Genomic DNA, 27,986 nt, shown 5'->3' on the forward strand with positions numbered 1-27,986 from the left:
TGTTACTCTTCACACTGAAATAGGAATTTAAATGTATTTTTGGAAGGTAATAAGAGGACCCTGATCTGTTTAAAGGTGACATTGTAAAACATGGAAGTATTTTGCCACTTTTTCCACAAAAAGAAAGTTAAAAGTTCTCTTAGGCTTCCTTTGTTTGATTCATGTTTTCAGATATAATTTTTATTTGTCAGAGCACCCCCTTATCTGAGATAAGACTCTGCCTTTCCTCTCACTCTATTAGAATGACTACAAAATAGGCTAGACTTCAGCTCATTTAAAGTTGTGTTCAAAGATCAATTTTGTTATAATGATTACTGTGATCTTAAAATAAACAGGATATATAATATATAACTAAGTAAAAGTTATATATTATAAAACTAATTTTTCTTGGTTCATAGCTATTACACAAATTGAGTATTTTTGTTCTGTTATTTTATTTTGTATGTTCCTTGTAAACTTTAAAATTGTTGCCTGTTAGTGTTTTACAGGGTTACTGTTTCCAATAAAACAACTTAATTCGAGATAATAAGCCATCACCTATAGGACAGATAGTATATAATACTGACTTCCAGTACTAATACTAATCCCAATTAAATGAAAGGGGTAACTCTAAAGTTAAAGATATTGAAATTATAACCTGTTACTCCTACTTTAAGACGGGTGAAACTGACCTGCTGGGTATTTAATATAAAAACTTAGAGACCAAAGTCCAAGAAGTAAAAGGGCCAAGGAAAAAGCAGCCAACATTTTGGCCTTTGCCCTCTAAGGTCAGCCAGAACCCAGAAAATGATAGAACCCCTCTCTGGGTCCTGCAGCTGTAGTAAGATATCCAATCTACTGATCAGAGAGATGGAGAAGACCCAAGAGAACAGGAAGCCAACCAGTGCACACTCTGCAAAGGGGGGGTCTTTGGAGAGGGAAATGTCCCTGATGCTTCCAAGAAAGCCATATATGATCAGCAGGACTCTGACCCATCCTGGCAGATGGCACCACTGATGGAGAAAAGCAAAAGGAGCCCAGAGGCTTTGCACGAGTCCCAAAGAATGATCTCTAAGGAATCTTAACTGACTCTATGAGTAGGTAGGAATAAGGTCAATTTTAACCAACTTGGTCTTAAATACCTGGCAGAGGAGTATAGCCTAAGTACAATCCTACATGGACATTTAAAAGGAAAAACAGTGTTTTGTGGTTTTTTTTTTTTTTTTTTTTTGGATTCCAAATGGGGTACAACTCTCATTTCTCTCAATGTACATGACGTAGATTCATAATCATACATGTGCATAGGGTAAGGATGTTTGTCTCATTCTATTATTTTCCCTTCCCCCCACCCCCTACCCACCCCTCATTTTTCTCTGTACAATCCATCCTTCCTCCATTCTTGCCTCCCTCCCACCCCCTGTTATGTATCATCATCCACTTATCAGAGAAATCATTTGGCCTTTGTTTTTTTGGGATTGACTTATCTCACTTGGCATGATATTCTCCAACTCCATTCATTTACCTGCAAATATCATAATTTTATTTTTCTTTAACAAATTCTTCTCAATTCCGGAAACCAAATAGACCACAACACAATAATAATAGGTGACTTTAACACAGCTCTCTCACCATTGGACAGATCTTCCAAACAAAAAAAAAAAAATTTTTTAATGTAACTTAAGATGTACACTTGTGTCAGCCCTACCAAAAGTAAGTAACAAAATGGTTCTGTATAGGAATGCCTAATAATAATGATCATAAAGGACTCTACAGTCACAAGTTTTTTCTGAGTCAATTTGAGCCTGAGCTCATAGACCTACAAATCTTCCTAACCTCCTACATTGATAAATTTGATACGTGTTTTCACTGATATAATTATGAGTTACTGTCTTCATGGTTTCCAGAGACTGACTGAAATACTAATTGCTTTTGTGTACTTATTTACAAAAAAAAGTACTACTTTGCTGTCTTTATTTTTGGCTTAGCATGATCCCTGCCCTATGCATGCCTTGCCCAGTCACCTGCCATCTGTCACTGTGGACTGCTCTGATGCTGAATACTTTTAACTGTGCACACCCCACCTGAGAGAGAACAAGGACTTTGGGTCACTTCCTCAACTTCTCCACCTTTCAGCAGAAAGCAGCTTGGAAATGTCATCACCTGTTTTTCCCTAGAGATGGAATGTAGAAATTGACAGTGGGGAAATTTAACAGTGATCCACTTTATGCTTTGAATGTAGCCCTTGCTGCTCTGCCACTGCAGCTAATTTTTTAAATGGACATGTTTCTTTCTCTTCCTTTCTCCCTGCTCCTCCCTAATCTTTCCCCCTCCCTAATCTCAGGGGAAAGAGGATTACCTTTCTTCCCCATCCTAAACAGAGTTATCTGTCCTTGAGTACACACCCACCACAGGAGTGAAGTAATCCAGACTTGGGGATGGTACCCAGAAGATCTCAGAAATGACTCTCTCCCAAATTAACAAGTGAATTACAACTCCAACAGCGAACAGGTGGAATATACCCTTTGAATCACCTCTTTAAAAGCCCCCTGTTCTTGCTGATGGGCAGAATCACAGTCTCTGGAACAGGAATCCCCTGTGTTTCTCCTTTGCTAGCAAAGCAATAAAACTTCTTTTTCATTTTTCTCAAGAAAAAAAAAAAAAAAGTTTAGCATTGTTAAATACACTTTACCCATTTTAGCCAACATTTGACCTTGCATTTGTTACTTTGATTTGTGTTTCTTTGGTTCTTAGTAAAGATAAATGTTTATTTATAGAGCAATTAGCTACCTCTGTTTTCTTCTGTGAATTATATATTCATTTTTATTTTCTGAAGGATATAGTATTTTATTATTGTAAGGAATCCCACGGAAACCACGCCAGACACGGGAAATCACATAAGGGAATTTATTAAGCAAACAGAGTGTTTCCCTGCAGGGTAAGAGAGAAAATGAGAGGAAAAGAGAAAGGAAAGAGAAAGGGCGCATGCTAGAGAAGTGGAAAAGCCAGGAGGAGGAAAAGCAAGTGTGTAGGAGAGAAAAGCAAGAAGGGAAAGATGGCGGTTGAATTCCGCCAGCCTAACAGGGGACTGATAACGGAGAAGGATACTTGCAAACTGACTGATGAACCAATAGCTAGCTAGAATGTTCACAGATTGACAAGTGGTTGGGAGGCGGGGAAAATGACTGCAACTGAATGGGCAGGGGAGCAGCTTTATACATTACAATTATGACTTCTGATTTCTTCTTTGGTCCTATGCATTATTTAAAAAGATTTTGGGATTTTTATTGTTACTGTCTAAAACATTAGATAATTTTATTTTTAAAATATTAAATTTTATGCTATCGATACCTAGTTTAATTCACTACTGTCAATTACTGTTCTATGTTATGCACTTTGAAAAATAGTAGTTGAGCAATCTAATTTATCATGGAAGATTTGAAGAATAAGAATTAGATGAGAGATTTGAAAAGTAAATATTAGTCTCTTGCTTTACTAAAAATAAAAAATAACATAAACTTGACTGTTAGGTAAATACTGTTTTTCAAATAGCAATGAGTCGGATATCAAAAGAAATTTGTCAGCTTATGGAGGAATAAGCTATGAGTTTCCTGCCATTTTGTGCTCAGATGTAAACACTGTCAAATCTCTATGAATGTGTAATAAAATGAGCAAGGGTAGGTGAAATTGGCATAATCAATGTCGGCTTCAGGAAGAGAGATTGCTAAGGCAGGCACATCTACCTGTCTGAGCTTAAACTGAGTGCTGTGAATATTAGGTAAATTTTCAGACTGTGCAATGTAAATGTGGGGATTAAAGTGAAATCCTAGTTTAAATTAAAAGCAAATGCAGTTCTGTTAAATTTTATACTTTGACAATATTGATTATACTTAAATGTAATGAACATCAAATCAATGTTATAATTACAAATTATAGAAGGCAGTGTCATCATGGCCTATGTAATTGTTGTATATCAAAGGCACTTCCAAGTAATAGTACAATGTAATGTGAAAAAGGATTGGAGTCAATATTTATGATATAGTAAAGGAAGTACAATGTAGTAGTGTGGATAAATGCATAAATGTTTAGTAAGTATATATTGGATATAGATTTTTCCAAAGTATTCTATTATATTGATGATGCCTTTTATGATTTTTCAGGGTCTTAAAATCAAGGAACCAAGGTCTCACTAATAATTAAATCAAACTATCAGTGATATAGGTATGGAAAAACCCACCCACAGAGGAGACACTTCAGAAACTGTTCTAAATAAATGAGTATATTTTTAATATGAAGAGATAACATTTCAAATGAGGGAAGAAATAAAATAGTATTCAATAAATGAAAATGAAATGACTTCCTCATTTTGGGAGAATTAGATCTCACCTCACAATTTACACTGAAATAAATTGCTTATGATTTAAAGATTTTATTGTAGAAAAAGCAAAGGTAATTTAAAAAGTACTAGTGAACATTTTTATATTTTAGGGTGGAAATGTTTTATAAATGTGATAAAAGAACAAAATAGAACAGGAGAAGAAAGTAATATTTAACTGCAAAAAAAATCTCTGGAACATAGAAAGTAAAAAGAAAAAAAAAAAAAAAAACTATACCACCAAGTAAGTTAAAAACAGTGTTAGGTTCAAAAATATTTATATCACACCAATTAAAGGCACTCATTGATAATTTTTTAAGGCTCTTATAAATTGACAAGAAAGTTATTAATGTCCAGGCAAAAGACAATGAAGAGCCGTCAGCAGAAGGAGAAATGCAAATAAATGGCAAATAAATGACAAATATGTGAAAGGTGCCTGTCCCTTTGATATTTAAATCACTGCTCTGAGCACAATTATAAAAATAACATCTGTCCTTATGTCTCTCAGATTGCCTTGTGTGCAGAGGGATGGGAAAATAAGCTTGTCTCATACATTGCTGGATCTAGTCAAGTTTCTCAAGGAGAACTTTGGCCATTTTGACCAAGTTTCATTTTTTTGGAATGTTACCTATGTTGTTTATTTTAAATATCCCTTACTACATGAAATTTTTTTTCCTAGCAGTTGAATTTTGGTAATTACATATTTGGTACCTAATGATATAATTTCAAAGATTTAGCAAACAGGATATATCAGATTCATAAAGAGGAAAATTAAATTATTACTTCCCTTTAAATTTCATGTAATTTGTTTCTCTACAGTTATTAGACTCTAGTTTTAGACTTCAGGTTCTATATTTATAACTACTATAACTTTTCATAAATTGAGGTTTTTTTCATCATATAATTTCCCTCTTGCTTTCATTTCATGACTTAAACCTTAAATTCTACTTTGATGTTACTTATCTCATTCTTACTTTCTTTATTCACTGATTTATTTTTGAAGTTATTCTAATTTAAACTTTATTATTACCCCAAAATTTCCCAAACCCACTGAAAATAGAAATACACCTGTTAAAACACAATCGAACATCACTTTGCAGCCTTGATATTCAGCAAAGTTAATAAATAATGGAAAGTATCAAGGAGAATGTGAGAGTGTAGGACGCTTCATGTATCCAGGAGATGTGTGGAATGGAGCTGCCACCTAGTAGTTCATGTTTAAATTAAGAATTCACATGTCTTTAACATAGTGTTCACATTTCTTTTATATATTCCTTTATGTTAAAAGTTTCTTACACTGGATCAGAAGGACATAATATAAAAAATCTTAATTATAGTGCTATTTGAGGTAATGAGAAGTTGGTAGCAATCTAGTTTCTATTACTAGGAAAATGGAAAAGTATAACACAGGTAAACTTTGGGATATCACAGAAGCAGCCAGCAAAATGGGCATAGATTAATTCAAGTAGGCCTTAGTTTGCATGCAGCATGAATAGAATAAGAAACAGAACAAAGGTTATAGCAAGCAGTGTTTACATGAATTAACAAATGCAGAAAAACAAACAACCTGGATTTTATTTTTAATCTAATTTGATATCTGTGACTTATAATGAGAAATTAAAAGTCTTTTTCATTCAGTGTATTATCTGATATACTTGAATGATATTTTTTCCCACCAAAATTATTTCATGTTAATTATTTTATTTTTACTTTGTATTATTTTCATTGTCTTTGTCTTAAATTTGACCTCTTCTCATTACTTTCAATTCCTTTGGTCCTGAATCTTTTTGAAAATTCAGTGGGAATATGCAGTGTATTTTCCATTTCTATCAAAATTCATATCTGTGAACTTTACTAAAGTTAAATAACAATAGTTCCTTTCCCCAGCATGCTCTACATGCTAACTGTGCTTCACCCTGACCAAAATAATATGAAGCCATGAGCCCCAGTATGTCCAGACCATTAATTTCCCCACACAGGATATACTGTAGAAGAATCTTAATCAGCACTTACGTAGTAGTTCTGCTTACTTGTGGTTACACTCTCTACAATTTGAGTCACCCACATTCAACCATGGCGTGAAAATAGCAAATGGAAATTTTCAGAAATAATTAACTCATAAGTTCTAAATTACATGTCCAGGTGAATAGTCTGATGAAATCTCATACCGACTCAGTGAGGATGTGAAGCATCAGTCTACCCAGCAGGTCCCTATAGTATAACCTACCCACCTTTAGTCACTTGTCGTCATCTAGGTTATCAGGTTAACTGTGGAGGTGTTGTAGGGCTTGTGTTCAAGTAGCTCTTATTTACCCTACAGTAGTTCCAGAGTGCATGAATAGTAACGTTGGCCATGTGGATATGCCACAGAGAAGCTGTAAAGTGCTTCCTTTGTGTGAAAAAGTGAAATTTCTAGATTTAAGAAAGAAAAAAATCACATGCTCATGTTAAATATTATTTTGTGGTTACTGGAATCTATAATATGATGAGGTATTTTGAAAAAATCAATATTCACATAACTTTTATTACAGTATATTGTTAAAATTGTTTTATTTTTAGCTATTGTTATTGATCTCTTACTGTGCCTACTTGATAAACTTTATCCTAGGTTTCTATTTATAGGAAAAACACTAGTATATATATATAGTGTTCAGTACTGTCCACATTTTCGGGACCTCCACTGGGAGATTGGAAAGTATTTCCTGTGATAAGGAGGGGTTACTGGGTTACATGCGTACAACAACTTAATCTTTATCATTTGAATTTATACATGCAGGGCTTATTGTTAACCACTCTTAACTCTCTTCCTAATCTTCACCCATGTGGAGGTCTGTCTTCTGACTTCATTGTTATTGGGTTAGAATGCTCTCCTGATTATTTCCTTCACAGTGCATGGGTGATCTACTCTCTAAAACTGTGTATTTCTATAAATGTCTTTCATCCCCATGAATGAAAAGTTTTTTGAACTGGTAAGAGAATTATAAGGACACACTCATTTTATCAGCAACTTACACATGCTACTCCACAGTCTTTGGATGCTGTAAGAATCTGATAGCTATTCTGTTCATTTTCCTTTGTGAACTAGCAACATTTTTTGCAACTGAGAGCTTGTAAGATTTTTCTCTCAGTGATTTGATTTTCCCCATTGAATATGTATTACTTTAATGATTAGAAACAAAAGTCAATATAGCTAGTTTCTCAAAACCAACTCATAACTATCACTTAAATCTCAGAGAGACTACAAGAGTATTGCTCATCTTTAATATTAAAGTTGATAGACACAAAAGAATGAAAACTTTCAGAATCATTGATTCATAGTTTGAAATAAATGTGTCAGAATTTTATCTAACCTCTGCCTCCAATGAGCAAGAAAAATGTTTTCCAGTGTATAGAAAAATAAGATTTTTTTCCTTCCCATTTACCTCCTCTTATAGTCAGGTTTGCTTGTTTTTATAATATATGTGCATTAATAGTTCTGACAAAGAGAAAACCAAAAATGATACTAGTATAAAATGGGAACATTTTCTTAAGTGCTCCATTTCCCTCAGAAAATAAGTAATTGCAAAAACATCAACAGAGACAATTCTGTGCTTGTATTGTTTGTTTCCGCTCCCCCACCCGCTGCCTATGCATCCTTTTCAAAATCTGATACAGTCAAAGACACATTTTTCCTTTCAAAAAAAATCTCAAAATGATACTTGCAGCTTCAAACAGTTTAAAAATCACATTTATACTAAAAAAAACTTAAGAATAACAATAAATACCCAGCATAAGAACTTATTCTTATGTAACTCTCCTTTGTCTACCATGAGGTTTTTTACCTACCATATCTGACTTTTCCTTCAATACATTGGATGGACTTAGTAAACCCATGGTCAAGGAATGTGAGTCTACACTACGTAATTTATATTCAACAATGGAAAAGAGGAAGTATTACTATCTTCAGTATTGGATTTGTGTTTTCATTTGCCTCCTCACTTAATCCTGCCTGTGAGTTTATATGTGTGGAGGGAGAGATTAGATGTGTATCATACTTGTTTTTTCCTGAACTTAAAGATTCAGGTGAAAAAGAAATTCCGAGAGAATAAAAAATGCAATCCTGTATCTTTCCTTTGTCCCTTTCCTTGTCTTTTACAGAGGATGGTAATAACATCAGTTCCATGTGGAAACAATAACTCCATTACTTCTCTTGACTGATTGAACCCATTCTACTTTCATCGTAGTTCTCCTTTTTTCTGTTTATTCTGTTGACCTTTCCTTCTCCCTTTATCTCTTCACCTACATGTGTACCTTGGTTTTCACCAAAAAAAAAAAAAAAAAAAAAAAAAAAAAACAAAAAAACACCAAGCCATAAAAAGTACAAAATTGAGAAAGCTAATAATGATGATTTTTCTAAGTTCATTAGAGACTAGGTAGGAGGATTTCCAGTGCTATTGAAAACAAATGAGCCCAGCAGGCTACACTGGGGAAAGAAGGAAAAGAAAGCTTTCTACATTGCTCCACCTTTGACATAGAGGGCCTGTTTCACAAGGAATCACATAATGGTTATAGTCATTTCAGTGTTCAAATTTACAGAGCAATACTGGCAATCATGTCCAGAGGGAAAATGTGTACAAGAGTGATGCTGCTGTTAAAGTCCCATGGCTTTCAAGTTGTTATAATCAATTTGAGCCTAGCCAATAATATCTCAAGTGTTAGGAAAAGAGAAGGGAATATTTTCTCTTTTTAAATTATTTTTCCTTGTCTTCAGTCAATAGATTGAAAAATGGAATACAAACTAAAGTCTCACTCAGACTTTGGAATACCCAGGTCTTATAAAGCCTGCAAAATTTTGTCTTTTTAAGTACGGAAAGTAACGTAACCTTATGATTGATTGCCAAAATGTGCCATTAATACGGCACCCGGTGTCATTCTTGAATTTGGAGAATTAGGTGCCCACTGTAAGTATTTTATTTAGAAGCACATTTTTTTGACAAAGTACCCTTCACTCTAAAATGCTAACAACAACAACAACTTTGTCTTTAAAGTCAGCATAAGTACCAAACCTGTGTTCACCAGATTCTGTCTCTACACTAGCATGATTTAGCACACCTGAGATTTGGTTTCTTATTAAGTAAAATGGAGAAAATGTTGAATCTTGTGTTATCTTAACCACTGACAAATTAAAATATAACATTTAAAAGAGTACCTGAAAAGCAAGTCCCCTTCCTTTTATCAGATTATTGGGTATAATAAATCATGCTGATCCAGTTTTATTAAACACAAGATAACTAAATGAGTAACTCATACCAATTACAGGAAGAAGCTGCCCAAAGTATACTGGGAAAGGATATAGGAGACACATACATCTGTTTATTATTTCAGACCCCCGTGTGCTTTTCTAACTACTTGGGCTGAACCATGTGGAACCCTATGAATTCTTCCACCAGTACTGAAAACATGAATTGATGAAGGTGCTTCTTTGGTCTTTTTTCTCTACCCTCACATCTTTGCCTCAGTCCTCTGTACTTTATCACTTGGTTTGAGAAGAGACAAACCCAAGGAAAAAGACCTACTAAGAACAAACAACAGAGCAGGAAGGCAAAACTGGAAAGCAGCAATGTCCTCAGCTACATTCTGTTTGACTGAGAATGAAACAGGAGTTGGACAGAGATTGAGTGGGTCTCTCCAAAGGTAAATGCGAAGGAAACCTGCAAGCCGGCTCCTTGCACTGAAGTGAATTCCTGTTCTTAAACTTGTCGTCCGCTGAGGAGTATGGAACTCTCAGGAGGAGACTGTTGATGGCTACGTGGTTGACTGTTCAACAGTTACGACTCCTATCTGAATGTCCTCAACTAATTGAGGCACCTCCCTCCCTTGAAAAAAGCGACCTCATTATCTTTACCTGCTAGAAATCTTCTCTGCTTCTTCCAGTCCCGGCAGCGATCAGCGCATGTACCAAACCTTTCAGGTTGGAACCTGGGAGCCATCGCTGCTTCTCTTTCTCTCCAGCCAACTCGAAAATCCAGTTAATCTCCAAGACCTACAGATATTTTAAATGTTATCTAATTATGAAAAAAGTCAAATAGACAAAATAAAAATATCTGCAATTTAACCATCATCCAGATGGCACAGTTTCAATTCATAGTTGTCTTCTTGAATCGTACCCACTTTCTTTCTCTTCCCGGACCACTGACTTTTAAATACTGATGAGGTGTAGACGAATTCTTCTTGACTCTGCTTTGATTAGTTCCTCAATGTTTGTATATTGTATCAATTTTACCTTTACCTGAATCTTAGTTTTCCTTAGATTTTAAATCTATCGTATTTACTATGGAAAATTTGTTGATAGACATCCTAGACCCACTACATATAGTTCCAAATTCTTAGCATGTGTTTTCTTTGAGTTTTGATCATGCTTACCTGCATAGATTTTTTTGCTTGATAGTCTCTAGGCTCAGACCCACTGCTCAATAATAATACTATTTCTAATGCCGCCCCCCACCCCGGGTCTTGGCTCTTTGACCCTTTTCTTTGCCTAAACTCTTGCTTACACTGGAATGCTTGATTCAAGCATCACTTTTCCCTTATAATCCTTCCCTGCAAATAATCTTGGCATTTTAATACTCAACATGACCTGAGTAAACCATTCCTTTCTCTGAGCTTCCACTCAACTACTAATGCCTCTTTTATTTTATGTGCACACTATAGTCTAATAAGCTAGGTCTTGTCCATCTTTTCCAGTAGTCCTGAATCCCCTTAAGTTAGGCTCTCTGTGTGCATGGGTGCGTTCCTGCCTTTGTGCTGTCATGAGACCCCTTTCTACCTTATGATAGCTACCTTTCTGACATACTGAGTTGAAATCCCTATTTTCAAGGATGTTACTAAATTTATTCTTGGGTAAACAGAAGGGCAGAAGAGTAAGAGAAGACTTTTGGACTCCCCCCAGAGCTAGCAACTTTGAGACATGTAAGAGAAGTTGAGCTGTCCAAAGCTGGTGCAGCATGAACCAAGAAGGTAACTTAGAATTTTACCCCACCAGGTGTCAGGCAGCAGAAGGTGGGTAGCTTTTGAGACTGGGAAGTTCACACCTCACCTAAAGGATCAAAAATTGTTCAGCTCAGTGTGTTAGATATGAGCCAGGAAGAATTTTGCCGAGAGAATGTCAAATGCCAAATATTTCTTCTTATTAAGTTTTTGTTAATATTTTAAAACTCTAACTCCAATTTAACTATATTAGAGTGAATTTTTCAAGAAATATCTTAATCTAAATAACCATTTTATAATCCCCCCAAAATTAAATGTAGACTTACATCAAGCAGGTATTATGACTGGGAAATTTATCTGGACATTAGAATAAGAGCACAAAAGAAGCAGGCTTTTATTTTTCTATATTATACCTATCTAAAGGAACTTTCTCCTTGAAGATTAATTATCACAAAGCTGGACACTGGAAAGTTTAAGGCCATTTAAATAATTCATATTTATATATTACTTCACAAAGATAATTTCTTGCCTATCTCCACTATCTTGCGGGAAGTAAGGTTACGTTCAGATAAGTGGTATTTTACTGAACAAGATTTCAGTAGGACCATTGGGAATATACCCATATTATATATCCATTCCAGAAGATTGAGAGATAGGAAATACTTTTATTTCCAAATTCTCAATAAGAAAGCTAAATGGTCAAGTGCCCCAAACCATGCAGTAAGGAGAGACCAAAAAATCAATATCAACCATCTTTTCCCCACCTATTAATATGTTACCCAAAACTAGTAAAAATATGTTGGAGTTAAATAACATTAGTTTCTTAATTTATTTTTAGAAACACAGTCAGTCAGGTGATAAAAAGTGGTTCATTTTCTTGGACTCTGACCAATACCTCAGACCTGCTGAGTCCTTTTCTCTGCATTTTTACATATCGTTTTGCAGCGATCGTCCACAGGGATGCAATTCTCATCGTTTTCTATATTACCAATAAGTGATCTGAGAGCACAATTTCTTTTAAAGTTTAATATAAACTTCTCCCAGTATGCTGTGAAGGGAGTCAAATTTAGAGATATAAATGAAAACTTTTATTTTAATAAAAACTCAATTATATGCTTCGGTGTTAACTTACCTTTAGATTGTGAACTCTGACAGGAGGGCACAGATCCTGACTTTTTGATTAATTTTACTTATTTCCCAGTATAGATATTCACACTTGGGAACTGGGAAATTCCATAAATATTTGAGTAACTAAATGATTGAATCAAACCCAATGTGGGTGAATTTTTTTTCTTTAACCTGATTTAGGTGCTTATGTTCAATTTGTGAGTCACTCTCAATTAATTTTAATGAACTAGTTTCATTTCTATTGAATACTTCCATACATATATACATATATATTTCTACTTTCTGAATATGTAGAACAGATAACTAAATACATAATGTTATTGAAGTATTAACTTTTCAGCATTTTATATAAGATCATTCACAGTTTATCTTACTTTATTGTCATATTTTCAGCAACTATTTTTAAATACTTCCAACCTCCATATACTGTTTTTGAGAAGAGACAAATGCCTGGCCAAATACTAAATCTGAATACCGTGCTTTAAACACTCTTTTAGATTTAAGAAGTCTTTGATCCTTTAGGTGAGGTGCGAACTTCCCAGTCTCGAAAGCTACCCACTTTCTGCTGCCTGACACCTGGTGGAGTCAAACTCTAAGTTACCTGCCTGGCCCATGCTGCACCAGTTTTGGACAGTTCAACCTCTCATCTTACATGTCTCAAAGTTTCAGGCTCTGGGGGAGTTCAAAAGTCTTCCCTTACTGCTCTGCCCTTTATTTACCCAGGAATAAATTGTACCATAACTTAGCAACTAAAATTTAATGGAAACTAGGAACTTCGATACAACATTCCTGGAAAGTAGATATCATAAGGGAAAGAGGTCCGATGCTACAACACACACACACACACACACACACACACACACACCCTTAAATGTAAGGGCTAGGCTAGCTCTGCTGCTCTGCTCCATTTTCTCATCCATTAAAGCAGATAATACCTACCTTCTAGAGCTTATGTAAAGATTAGGTGAATTAATATTTATAAAGGATTTGGAAAAATCTCCAACTTATAGCTCTGTGCTATATATGTGCCATAGCCAACCTATATGTATTAAATGTTATACAACTCACTCTTCAAAAAAATTGATTTGATTGAAATGAATAATAAATATTCAATGTATTTTTCAGTCTTGACCAATTCCTCCAATTTCACTCTTTGCTCCCAAATTAGGCCTCCAATGCATTAAGAAAAGGCTCAAACACCGTTATGATCATAGCTTTGTCCAACATTGTTCTCCCTCAGTTTTCCTCCTTCTCTCCTTCTCTTTGACTGTTATGTATCTTTTATTTTTCCATTTAGGTCTCTCAGTTTCTTAAGGCTGCCATAGCAAATTACCAGCAATTTAATTGCTTAAAAGGCAATCCTTTATTCTCTCACAGCTTGGGAACTACAAGTCTGCAATCAAGGAGTCCACCTGGATGTTTTTCTCCAAAGTGTCCTAGGAAGAGTCCCTCCTTGCTTCTCCCTAGCCTTGTAGTGACTGCAAGCTATCCTTGGTGTTCCTTGGCTTGCAGCTATATCATGTCGATCTCTGCCTGTCTCCACAGGGCCTCCTCCTGTCTCTATGTCCAGATTACCTTCCTTTTATATGGTCACCAGTCATTGGATTAGGAACCATCCTAACCAGTATGACCTCATGTTAACTTGATTATATCGTGAAGGTACCATTTCCAAAAAAAGTCATACGGACAAACTCTGAGGGCTTAGGAATTGAGTATTTCTTTAGGGGAGGCACATCCAGCCCACAACAGGGTCTCATGTCATGTGATTACATAGAGGGAAATGAGAGGGAGGGGGTATGAAAAATGGTGGAATGTGACAGACATCATTACCTTATGTCCATGTATGATTACACAAATGGTATGAATCTACATTATGCACAACTATAGAAATGAAAAGATGTACCCCATTTGTGTACAATGAATCAAAATGTAGTCTGTAAAAATAAATAAATAATAATAATAATAAAGGAAGAAAAATAATTAAGATAAAAAAACTACCTTGATGTGTTTTGTTTTGTTTTGTTTTGTTTTGTTTTTGCGGTGCTGGGGATTGAACCCAGGGCCTTGTGCTTGCAAGGCAAGCACTCTACCGACTAAGCTATCTCCCCAGCCCCAAAAACTACCTTTATGTGTAAAAAAAAAATTTTTTTGAATGTTCTTCTGCTGAGAGCCATGGCACATGCCTGTAATCCCAACAGCTTGGGACACTGAGGCAGGAAAATCATGAGTTCATAGCCAGCCTCAGCATAAGCGAGATGCTAAGAAACTCAGTGAGACCCTGTCTCTAAATAAAATACAAAAAAAAAATAGGACTGGGGATGTGGCTCAGTGGTTGAGTGCCCCTGAGTTCAATCCCTGGTAACCCCCACCACAAAAAAAAGTTCTTCTCCAGTCCATTTTGATCACCTCTGAGAACTTATTTTCTTATCCATTTATTTGACAGATAACAAATGTTTTCTGATTTTTTAAAAAAGGGTTTCTGAACCTGCATCTTTTCTGGTAGACTATAAAAATGTAAGGGTAAAGATCATGATACCATGATGCAATCTGTGTGTGTATGTGTGTGTGAGGGTTAGAGAGAGACAGAGAGAGAAAAGAATGTAATGCATACAGTGGCAAATAAATGCATTAATAAATAAGAGAACCAGTAATACAAAATTATGCTACAGAAAAAATGATGAAAACAAATACATGGTAAGAGTAGGTCAATTTGTAATATTATGGTATTCTTTTAGATTAGTATGAAGAATAATATAAATTCACAATTAAGGGTATATTTACTGATATCATTATATTTAAATTACAAAATACAAAATATTACAGTATAGATTTGATAGTCAAGTTTAGTGCTTTTGAAAGAAAAGATCCCATTTTGCTTTGCAACCATAAAGATATCTTCACAGTATAAATTAGTTATAGAAGGTGAGTTCTTCAGTACTTTTTAAAATAAATGTTGCTTTACCTTTAACTAGTTAATAGTCAGAATTCTCAAATGCTGATGGAAAAATAGTATAAGTTCATGACAACTATATAAAAATAACATGTTAAATTGTTATATCCACAGATGATAATGAGTGTGGAAATTTAACCCAGCCCTGTGGTGAAAATGCTAACTGCACTAACACAGAGGGAAGCTATTACTGTATGTGTGCCCCTGGATTTAGATCCAGCAGCAATCAAGACAGGTTTATCACTAATGATGGAACCATCTGCATAGGTAAGTCAAATTATCTAACATAAGATTTGTACCTGTCTCATACTGTTTATTTCCTCTAGAGAATAAATAATATTTGAACTAAATTCTGCTGGACTTTGATTGAACTCTAGTTGATAAATGATTTTAGACACTTCATTTGTTCCTTATCAAGAACAAATCCATATTTATCCAGGAATTTAAGAAGATAAGAGGAACTATTTTCAAAGCATATTCTCTGGAGACAAAAATCTTTAACTTTGAGAATAATAAGTCGCTGAAGAATATGGGACTGGAACTCAGGACTACATATGCAAAACAGAAATAATATGATGCTAATTTATATAGGTAGATAAAAGAGGTATTCAAATTAATAAAGATGGCACTAAAAAGTCTTTGATTGTTCCTGTAGTAAAATCCTCATTAGCAAGCTAAGAAGAAGGGCAATATTAATAGTAACACATGACAGGTTAGGAGACAGTGTTCAAAAAAAACGTATCAGTGAAATGTCTGTTTCAAAGAAATCACCCAGTCTCATGCTTCAAACTTATTCTGTTATACAAACAGAGAAGATTTTAGTCTCCTCATTTTATAGCCAAGGAAAGTGAAGGGCTACTCCAATTCACATATTTAAGACAAAGGGAGGACTAAAATCACAGTCTTATATCTAGAAATCTATCATTCTTTCCACAAGAGACTTAAATAGCTGGGCCATTTAAATCTCACACTGAATCATGTAATGTAGTGGATCAAGCTTTGTAAGGGCATAAAGGATTTAAAATATGAGAAAATAATGCTATTCTTATTGAACAATAATTTCATCTTTAGTGGTTGCAGAAAATGTTTTATTGGAATATAGCATTACAATGTATTTAGGATCTAGGAATCTTTGAAGTACTGCCCAGAAAGTTTATAGTACCTTTCAATTTGCTCTTCTCAAGTCAGTATTCTTATTTCTTGATTGGGTAGAATGTCATAATGTATTTGACCTTTAATAATTACATTTTGATTATGTAACTCTATAAATTTAGTAGAAATGTTCCAATTAGTGAAGAAACCCAACTTATTGCATCTCAATCACAGTAATTTAATATGATTTTATCTGTGTACTCAATTTCCTAATACTTCTTGTCCCTGGAAGACATCTGTCTTTTCATCTGATCATGTTTATTATTAATATTCTTCAATTCACAAAGGGATGTATTTCTCCCTTCATATTCCTCATTAAGTAAAGAATTCCTATAATAGAAGAAACTGAATCACAGATATCAGAAAAAGTATACAGATGACTGAATGCCAGCATTTTAAGGAGATGCAATATATTTGTAATGTAAGCCATCTTCCTTCTCCCAGTACTCATCTCTGTTGAGATTCTGTGGAATGACCCTTAGCTTTTGCTAATTCCCTTTTAAGTTATTTTAAGTAGTCAGAAAACACAATAACTATATCAAAACCCAATATCCAGTACTGAGTCCTTCTGTTGCTACCTGCTTTGTTTGATGGATTATTCAGTGGAAAACTCATTCTCTACAAAATGTTATTTCTCACCAATTTTTGTTGTCCTTAAGGATTAAGCTTTTTTGAGAAGCTATGCAGCTATTTCTTCTTTTACCAATCCTGTAGTAATTTTTGTTGTGCACCATGATAATCCTCAGGGAATTTGAACAAAGAACCATAAATCCATTTGCTTCTTATATTAGTTTAACACATTGTAGTGCATTGCTTTTTGATTTGAAATTTTAGCAGATCCTTAAATTTGACACCTCTAGTAATTAAAATCATTAAGAACCTCAATAAGTAGAATATGGAAGACTTCAATTTGGGTCAAGAAAAGACCAGGGTGAGATTATTTACCTTTAGTCCATTTCCACATGCTATTTTCCAAAAATAGGAAATTTTGTCACAGAGGCTATGGGTGAGATTGAACACTCTGCATATTTTTCTTCCCCTTGGAATCATAGCAAAACAGAACATCAGATACCCAATTTCCAAGAGACCTAGATCTGGACCACCATTTCACAAATGGGGAAACTGAAGCATCCAATTTTAAGTGACTCCCAAGGTCCAAGAAGAAGCCAAGACTTATTTCTTTTACCCTATGCTTTTGAGCAATGTTTATCTCTTAATTTTTTCTGGACTACTTGCTATGGGTATTCTTTGTAATTGTAGATTTTTTCCTAGTTTTGCATAATATTAAAATTAAATTTTGTCTTTGTAAATTAGTCCCAATAATTTACCATTTTATCTTTTCTTTGCCACCTATGAATTATACAACATTAGAAAACTCTATTACTTGTAATAATTATAAGTATCATATGATCATAACCAGGATATGATCATGTTTTGAAAGATGATTGTGACAAAATATTACCGGGTTGGCTAATTGTAAGCATAAAAAACAAGCATAACCTTATTAAAGAAAAGATAGCAAATGAATTACATTTGTTAATGATGTGCTTGCACTTAGTAATACTGAATTATTAGTATGAAGTCAAGTGTCTGTTTGGTAGAGGGGAAGTGGGTCAATTACTAATCTGTTCTGTGAATCCTAGTTTGACTTGAACAATTACTTAGTAGCAATTTAGCTTTCATTAAAGAATTCTGGAGGATTCTATTTCTCTTTTATAGCTTTGGGGATTACCAAGACATGTCAACCTAGAAATAAATGCATTATCAATCTGTAGTGCCAAACCTACTTATTCACAGGTTTCCTACTATGAGAAAAACATGCACTATGAATAGAGTCACTTGCCCTGATTTTCCAATTCCAGTGTCAGGTATCTACTGTATCCTAGGAACTACTCCAAACACCTTCACCTATATTTCCTCATTTGTTATAAGATAGCATTTCTCTGAGTTAAAAGTATTTGTTTAAAGTATTACCCAAGATCACATAGCTAGTAAGTGTGAGAATCAGTTATAAATCCAAGTCTTCTATCTAGTAAACTCTGTGCCTTTTCTTGCAGGAGGGAGGGACCAGAGTAGAGTGTTTAGGTTCAAGCCATTTAGGCACTGCAAGAGATGAAAGAGAAGTTAGTGAGGATGTTGCTGCAAAATGACAAGACACATTCCATTTGGCCACACCAGTGTCATCCCTTTATGAGGTGGGATTTTTTTTAAAGGATTTTTGTTTTTCTCTATCTTATCAGATAAAAGGGAGGCATAGAACAAGATGCTGAAGATAGAAATTCTTTCGATGTTCACACAACCAGTTGGTGTAGTCACCCTGACATTACTGAGTTAAACTCTAATAACTCTACTACTGAGGCCCAGAGTGATGATATCAAATTCAATAAGTCTCACTTCATATTTTAGTAAAACATTAAGGAAACTAAATAAATCAGGCAGTAATTGGAAAATCATGGCTTTTTTGGGAAAATTAAGTCATTCATAAAATTAAAATTCAAATATAAAACTTTGCTAGTATCCCAGGAAATTACTATTACTACTATTGTCATTATTATTAGATCACCATGTTGTCACTTGGTGAATAAAAAAGGTTAAATGCCTATTTGATGCAAGTTGCTGGGATATCAACCAACCAAGTGGGTATTAGTAAGTGGGCTTGAACTAGAACAGGCAACCCAACTGAAACCCCAAGAGGTATGGAGGAGGCACAGGGAAAGCTGAAACAGAGTCAGTTATGAGCACCAAGGTTGTGTATATTTAAACCCAAAGTACAAGAGAGTGGATGGAAATTGAATTTGTAGGACCAAGATTTGTACGTTGCTCAGAAATTGGATTTGGGATGGAGTTCTCAAGAATGTTGTACATTTAAATGTTTTTAAAATAGAGAGAAGTCAGCACCTCATTTACAGTATCCATAGAAGTCACATAAAACTCATAACGCAGGTATGCAAAGAACCTATTAATTGTCTCACCCAATGAAATAAATTGTGCTGTTTATGATACTTCATCAGTCTATTAACAACTTTGTTGGGGTGTTTTTCCACTTGGAGTGCAGCATGTGTTACTTCAACAGCTCTGCTTTAAAAAAAAAAAATAGACTTATCCTGAATTTAGTTCCATATTTTTTTCTCATTTAATTGACTTCATGAAAAAAAAATAACTCTAGTCTTCACCACCTTCTGCACTTGTTTGTTCTCAAACCCAGCCAAGAACACTTCTCTTGATAGTTCTCCATAACCCTGCAGTCAACCTGTTTGTCTCTTCCTTTATTTTCTGTACATATGTTTTTGTGGGGTGGTAGTTTCTGAACACACATAGAAATAAGGGAATGCCGGTTGAGGATACTACAGCAGCATTCAAGTTTCTTTGGGTGGAGTGCAATTAGATTTCTGCACAGTCCAGATCATGAATGTGTAAACTTGTTCGAAGAACCAGGTCATACTAACCTTCTTTAAAATCAAGTTTCATCACCTTTCTAGCTAATGGAAATTTCTTCAAGAATATTCAAGAAGGCTCTCTGTTCAAATCTGACCTTTAGTAGTAGGAATTTGGTTGTTTTTGTCTTTTTATCACATTTTTAAATGATAATTAGAAACAGCTGCATTTAAGATAACCAGCTAGATGTCATTTTAAATTAGACTTTGATTACTTCTTTTTAAATACTGGTAAACACTATCGTTTTCTTAAGATCAAATTGCAAATTTAAAATTACTGGTTCATTCATTTATAGAAAATACCTCTTAAGATATCACAGCTGGGCTTTAAACACAAAAACCTTTGCATTTATTTAGGTAATGATCTGGATGCTTCAGTTCCTTTAAATCACTCCCTATCCTGGCAGTGTATTTATACTGTATTTATTTATAACTTTACATTATGCTTCACTGTAGTATATAAAAATTTAAATTAAGAATACAAATGAGGGCTGGGATTGTGGCTCAGTGGTAGAGCACTCAACCTAGCATGTCTGAGGCTCCGGGTTCAATTCTCAGCACCACACAAAAAAAAAATAAAATAAAGATATTGTGTTCATTTACAGCTAAAAATATTTTTAAAAGAATACAAATGAATTGAGTTTAAAAGCTAGCAAGACTTTATTGTGGTTTTAATGTATAGCTACTGAGAATCTAAGACTTAATTCTCTACAATTATTACTATATCTATACTTTATCTATGATGATTACATATTAAGAGTCATAGTAAAGGTAAAATCTACACAAAAGTAACAAGTTGTGGTACATTTAAGGGAGTTGACTAGCACATCTGCTACATCTCAGTTTTTATGCACAAAATGAGGTTTGGAAAGAAAGTTTATAATTATTTTATTCTTTTATTTGATTGTTACAATCAATTTAGCTTAAGACTAAATGACAGATAATTGAAAGTATTTTTTAAAAATTGGGTCCTTATTAATTTACACATAAATGTTATATTGTCAGTGATGGAAATTATTTTAATGACTTTGTTGATAAATCATTGCTATTCAGAAAGCCATTTGAGAGTTTGGCCCATGAATGACATTTTCAGGACTCAGTGAAAATGAGTTGGCCAAATTAGAGTTAAAAAAAATATTCCATCTAACTTGCTCTGCCTTTTTCCAAGTGATAGGATGTTTCTTACTTTCTTGTACAGTTTGATATGAAATCACCAGCCATATGTAATACTGTTATCAGCAAGGTAGCAACTACATGAACACTAAATTAAAAAATTAATTTTTCAAATATTTTCAGATATAGATGAGTGCAGTGAATCAGCTGTCTGTGGTGCTCACGCAGTGTGTGAAAATGTGAATGGTGGGTATAACTGCTTCTGTGAGGAAGGTTATCAGACATCCACAGGGAAGGTGCAGTTCATGCCTGATGATGGCTCTTACTGCCAAGGTAATTTGTTATTAATTTTTTGTGTGTTGTCAAAAAACTATGTAAAACATTTCCAACATAATTGTGAAGTATCAAAGAGCTACATTTTCCAAGAAACGTGCCAGCATTCATTTGTGTCTATAAAATGAATTAAGAAAAGGGTATTGTTTTATTTAAAAGAAGTAGGCAGCATGTTTTATGCAGTTAATATTCATTCCTTAATCTTTAAAACTACTTTCTTCCATTTTCTACAAAGTATTGTGTATTCTAAAATTGAAATGGAAACTCAAGTGTTAAAGAATATGATTTTAGTATATTCATGAGTGAGCAAAATCATTGGCATCAATATAATTAGCTTAGTAAATATTTTTTAAAACTTAACATGCAATCAATTTTCTTTTTCTACAGAAAACGTGAATGCAAACTGCCATTTAGATAATGCCTGCATTGCAAAAAATATTAATAAAACTTTAAAAAAAGTAAGTAGACAAGCTGAGTTAAAATTTATTCTATTTTGCCATTTTGGTCTCAGTTAAAATCCTTCCAATTCAAATCTCAAAAAGAGTAAGTATCAATTGAACTTCAATCTTAACTTGTTGTAGTTGTTTACGTACAGAGTCGAAGTATTACATTGCCATTACAAATAGAACTAATTTGAAAATCTTCCAAGTGTTGAAGAAGACTTCTACATATTTAATTTATATTATTTGTTCATTATTCAGTTTACTGGAAAATTACCTTCAACCTGTAAAGAAAGTTATTAAATGAAACAGTAAAAATTTACTTTGACTCCCAATCCAATCCTATATTCTAAGACATAGTTGAATGCAACTAGATTTTGTACTTCAAAGTGAATACTTCAAAGAGCAAATAAAGTCAGACATTCATAAAATTATTGTCATGTGATTGAAAATATGAATCTCAACAAGAGCAATCAACTATCAGCTAAAGCAAATTTCTCTTTGATCACATAGTGAAGAATCTTCTGTGGGTGATTAAAATCTAATTCAAGTTATTAAGTTATAATTTATCACTTTGGATATCAATATTTTAAGGAGTAAGGAGTTTAAATATTATCATGTTTTTTGGTTAAGATATAATTTTATATTGGAATATAGGAAGTTACCTTAAAAGTTATTTCTTAAATTGTCCATTCAAATAGATTCTGTGTCTTTTCTGAAGTAAACTCTGTTTTTTAAGTTATCTGCTAATCCCTTAAAAACAATTCAGATTTCAGTTATGTGTGCTTTGGTTTAAGTTTAATCTGCTAATTTACATATGTGTAGGACAAGAAAACCAACCTCAGATTAAACATATGAGCTTTATCCTTGAAAAGCTCCAAAAATCTAAATGGATCCCTTGTCTGAACTCATTTTTGCTTAGATGGGACCTATAGAGGAACCTGTGGCTTTGTTAAAAGAAGTCTATAGAAATTCTGCGACCGAGCTTTCACCAACAGATGTAATTACATACATAGAAATATTAGCTGAATCATCCCCATTACTAAGTTACATGAATAACACTATCTCAGCCAAGGACACCCTTTCTAATGCAACTCTTACTGTGAGTATGTTGAGCTTTAACTTTTAATATAATTCATCTTTACATTTCCCTTACATTTGATTAGTGAAGGATTCCAATATTTTTAAGACTCACTTTCTTTTATAGGAATTTGTAAAAACCGTGAATAATTTTGTTCAAAAGGATACTTTAATAATTTGGGACAAATTATCTACAAATCACAGGAGAGCTTATCTTACAAAACTGATGCATACTGCTGAACAAGTTACATTAAGGATTTCCCAGAATTTCCAAAAGACCACTCAGTTTGATACAAATTCAACTGATGTAGGTAAGATTTGAAGGTCAATTTCAAATCAGTGGTGTTTTCAGTCAAGTCATTCCCCAAAGGAGAAATGGGTATTTAAACCAGTGTTAATTAAATCGGTAGTAATTTTCTCAGTACAGAAATGAATGGCAATTTATAGAGCAGGAGCAATATGAACGATACTGCACTTCAGAAAGAATAACTATAGAGGTGCTGCTTTCTTGTCATGTTCATCTTTTTCCATCCCTGAACAGTTGATCATTTAAATATACAGAGTACCTTACTCTCCTGTTGTTTTTAGTCAGTAGTATCAAGACTTGTTAGGATCTACTTTGACCAAAGATAGTGACATCAGATCTTTTGAATGTGGTATACTTAAATTTCTGTTTAGGAATCCTTTGCCCTTCAATAATATGAAGGAGGAAGCATAGTAAATAAAAAGTTTCCTGCTTAATGCAATTTCATACTAAAACCATTCATGATCTTGATCAAATTAAGGATACCTATAAAGTTGTCTTAAGGAAGCAAGATATATTTTTAAATTATTATTGCATTTCATTATTACATTTTCTGGGTTATAAATGTTATGTGATAGTACATTATAAAAATAATTATCAGCATTTCACCACTTAATTAGTTTTGTAAGGATTTTGATTGATATATAGGACCCTAAATTTCTAGATATTCCTTCAAAAAAGGTAAAAATCACCAGGTAAGGGAATTATCTCACAAGAATTTAATTCAGTCACTCTTTAGATAGTAAGTATGTTATATATAACATATTCTGAGTAGCTGTTGCTTATCTTGTCTGTAGTAATTATGTAGGGATGTCCTTGAATGCATATGTATTTTATGATTTATTTAACTCAACATGAATTAAACCATGAATGCTAAAAAGAAATGAAAAAATGAAAACTGTCATATTTTTAAGATATAAATTATATTGTCTGCTGGGCCCTTTGAGACATGCCTATAATAGCCTGTAATACCAGAAATTGGGGAGGCCAAGGCAGGAGGATAGCAAGTTCCAGCCCAACCTCAGCAACTCAGCAAAGCCATAAGCAATTTAGTGAAATCCTGCCTCAAATAAAAAATAAAAAGGGCTGGGGATTTAACTCAGATATAAAGCACCACTTGGTTCAATACCCAGTATCAAAACAATAACAACAAAAAATTAGTGCTTGAATACATTCAGAATATGTTCAGTCAATAAGAAGATGAAATACAATAATAATGAATGAAACTGTCTCTAAATAAATAAACACATTGATTACAAATAGTGAGTAAACTAATTTTGAAGAATTTATAATTTTCATGGTTTTGTTTCAGCTTTCAAAGTTTTCTGTTTGGATTCATATGACATGAAATATATTCATCCCCATATGAATGTGGATGGAGATTATATAAAGATATTTCCAAAGAGAAAAGCTGCATATGATTCAGATGGTAGGAATTTAACAATCTTACATACAATATGTCAATGAATTTGCAATAAATACTTGTCATGTATTTGATTATATCACATGCACATATAGCGTGTGTTTTACTATAAAAAAATTTAATGTTTATTTACAGGATATCCATATCTGTACTTAAGAATTTCATCCTTAGCACCTGAGGAGAATTTTAGCTGCCAATACCTGGGTCTTTATTCTTCTTCATGAATAAAAATTTGAGGTTGTGTGAAATAAAATAGAGATAATGTTTATAAAATACTAAATTAGACTTCTCTTTTCTCTTGCCATTTTCTAGCCTTTGTATAGTAAACCCTTACCTAAGGAGCATTGTTTTAAAAACTTGAATCAGAGAATGCTAGCACCAGCAGTCAAGTTAATGACTATCTAATTTATATCTCATTTTATGGATAGTTTGAAACTAAGGTGCAAAGTTAGTGGATTCGTCTCCATGTTTATCAGAAACCTGCACAGAACAAGTACTAGAAAGGAGCGTTTTAAAAGAGAAATGAGCCCAAAATTTTCCCTGTCAACTATCTAAAGCCAAGCAAATAGCTACTATTTAAATTTAACCATTTATCCACTCTCAGAGCACTGCACTTAGAAAATCTCTGTTGCTAGAAGAATTTTATTGTACTTGTTCTCTTATGGGTAAAAATATATTACCTAGGAAAACATGAATCAAAATATTTTCTCAAAGAATATGTGGATGGTCATAAATACAAATGAAAAACTATACAACTCACACAGAGTCTCAGACACTATTTCATAAAAAAGATGAGTTTTCTTTATTATTAAGAACATGGTGTGTACATCCATTCTCAGAAGAATGGCTTTTCATTTTGTTTTGTTTCCACTGAACTAACCTGGGATTTTTTTTTTCTCATTCATCAATATTATCCTCTCTATTCTTTCTGTCATTTTCTATACAAATGTAAGAAACATATAGTTATAAAAAAGGAAAAGCAGGGCATGAAGGCACATGTTTGTTATCTCAGCAACTCCGGAGGCTGAGGCAGGAGGATTGAGAGTTCAAAGCCAGTCTCAGCAAAAGCGAGGTGCTAAGCAACTCAGTGGGACCCAGTCTCTAAATAAAATACAAAAAAGGCTGGGGACAGAGCTCAGTCATTATGTGCCCCTGAGTTAAATCTCCCAGTACCAAAAGAACCAAAAACAAAACAAAACCCAAAGGAAAATAACTAAGTCACACTGCCTTTGAACCCTTGACATATTGCCCTATTACACCACATTCTAATTAGCTAAGCATATATATAATATTGAGCAGCCATTCCAAAGAACACAAACTGTTGAAATTTCAAAGACATTTGAAGAGTGTTTAAAGGTTGGGGGAAAACATTGAAAATAACCATTATAGTGACAGTTGATGAAATTGTCATGGAATTAGTATCTCAAAAGGATACTGTCTGATTGTATGGTAGCTTTGTTATGTTTAATGATTGCACATATAAACTGACATTGAAAGGAATAGTAATATCAGCTCTTGATAAAGCAGAATGAGAAAATGTATTTTCCTCAAGGTTGGATCTTAAATATAAGGGCAAATCTAACAAACTGATCATATCCTATCAGTGATGTCTATGTGTAATTTCACTTATTGACAGCATTCATAGTTAAAAGACATGTATTATTTAAAAAACACACATTGCCATTTGTAGGAATATGTAGTAGGTCCATGAGGCACAGGCGGATTTTTAATATTTTTTTTATAAGGCTGAATTTTAGAAGACTGAGGGAAAGGACTAAGTATGAAAATAACAAGATTCAATGCTCTAGACCATGGTTTTGTAATAAAAAGATAATAGACTTCTGTTGAGAGAGTCCACATACCTTGCTTTTCATTACTTACAAAATTTGGATAATATTTAGACAACAAAATAGAGAAGCATATAAAGTCCTATTGAGAAGATGCTTTTAGTTATTCTCAAGAGAAGTATCAATAAAGGAGTTTAAGAACAATGATTCTCTAAGGAGTTTATTGCCTAGTCTAGGTTGGAACAATTGATCTTGGTGTTTAACATAAGGAAAAATCATTATTTGTGTCACACTGGTAGTTTTCCAGTAGTTTGTGCTGCAAGTCATGATTGGACCATGGTAATAAAAAACTTCCTGAATATCATTCTAAAGAAATAGAGGTCAAAAAACAGAATAGATAAATCTAAGGAAAAAGAGTCACTGAATGAGAATCCTTTAACAAACTTATATAATTGTTAATTTAATACAGTCTCCAGAATCTAACAGTTTTTTTTTTCTTCACTAAGAAAATGCTCAAATATCTGTTCTAGTCATTGAATTAAAGGCTACATCTCCTTCTTAGAAAAGATACGGTAATATTAACATATTAGCTCATTGGACAAAAAGGACTGGCATAAAAATAATGAAGGAAATGGGGAAGGATGGGTAATGATTTAGTAGGAAATGACCTATTCTTTTCATAGGATTCCAAGTTTTAATTTCTTTCATTAGTGATTGACTCCTAGTTTTTGATAGAGGATACAGATTTGGTAAGAGAGGTCAACCTTAGATCAGGACTAGAATGAGTGAAAAATAATGAGAAATGGAAAAGGTTCGAAGGTTGAGAAGGAACAAATACTGAAACAGTATTCTTGAAGGAGATCAAGGGATTTCGAAGCATTCTCTATGGTACCCTTGCCCAAACTAAAAAATAGGTGTTAAGTAAATATTTGTCTTTAGATAGGATAGCAGTAAGAGAATTTTTGATTCCACCCGATCTTTTGGTTTTTCATTTGATTTCAGACCATCTCTTGTTGTGACCCCAAAGAAATCACTCTCATGAACTGGTTGTTGTATTGACTGAAAGGGTTTTCAGGCCTTTGTCTGTAAATAGCAAAGCCTAGGATAATTGTCATCTCTTAGAGTCATAATCGTACTAGTCCAACTGTGTCAGACTAACACCCATTTGTTTCTTTGATACAAGTTTTCTAAGCTGACAGGTCAGGAAAATGTTCTATGTACGATATCTGGATCAAGCAAGCTGTTAACAATATCTCCAGTGGTGCCTTTTAAAATTAAGATAAAGAACATGCATGTGGATACACTTTGGCAACTTCTGCCTTACATGATATATTGAAGAATACTCTTTGTTAGTATGATATGGAGGTTTTCAGTTATGGGATCACAGGCCTTTGTTTCTGATGATGGTATCATTATTTGTATTTATGAATATGCTGATTCACCACATTGTGGTGTGTCAGGGGACCAGATAAATGACTTGCCTCCCAAGTGAATCCACTTCCTCATCGGACACACGTTAAATAGG

At 33.8% G+C, this 27,986-nt stretch overlaps 1 protein-coding gene across 2 annotated transcripts in view; it reads left to right on the forward strand.

Annotated features, from left to right (window-relative positions):
* Window positions 1-27,986, forward strand: part of Adgrl4 (adhesion G protein-coupled receptor L4) — a 118,746-nt gene that overhangs the window by 57,038 nt on the left and 33,722 nt on the right. For both annotated transcript variants that reach the window (XM_047526466.1, XM_047526474.1), the window contains exons 5-10: window positions 15,510-15,662; window positions 21,278-21,427; window positions 21,815-21,885; window positions 22,790-22,969; window positions 23,075-23,258; window positions 24,564-24,680. In XM_047526466.1, coding sequence (XP_047382422.1) covers window positions 15,510-15,662; window positions 21,278-21,427; window positions 21,815-21,885; window positions 22,790-22,969; window positions 23,075-23,258; window positions 24,564-24,680 — 855 coding nt within the window. The remainder of the gene's footprint in view (window positions 1-15,509; window positions 15,663-21,277; window positions 21,428-21,814; window positions 21,886-22,789; window positions 22,970-23,074; window positions 23,259-24,563; window positions 24,681-27,986) is intronic.

Source organism: Sciurus carolinensis, chromosome 1 (assembly GCF_902686445.1).
Source record: "Sciurus carolinensis chromosome 1, mSciCar1.2, whole genome shotgun sequence".
Taxonomy (NCBI): Eukaryota; Metazoa; Chordata; class Mammalia; order Rodentia; family Sciuridae; genus Sciurus; species Sciurus carolinensis.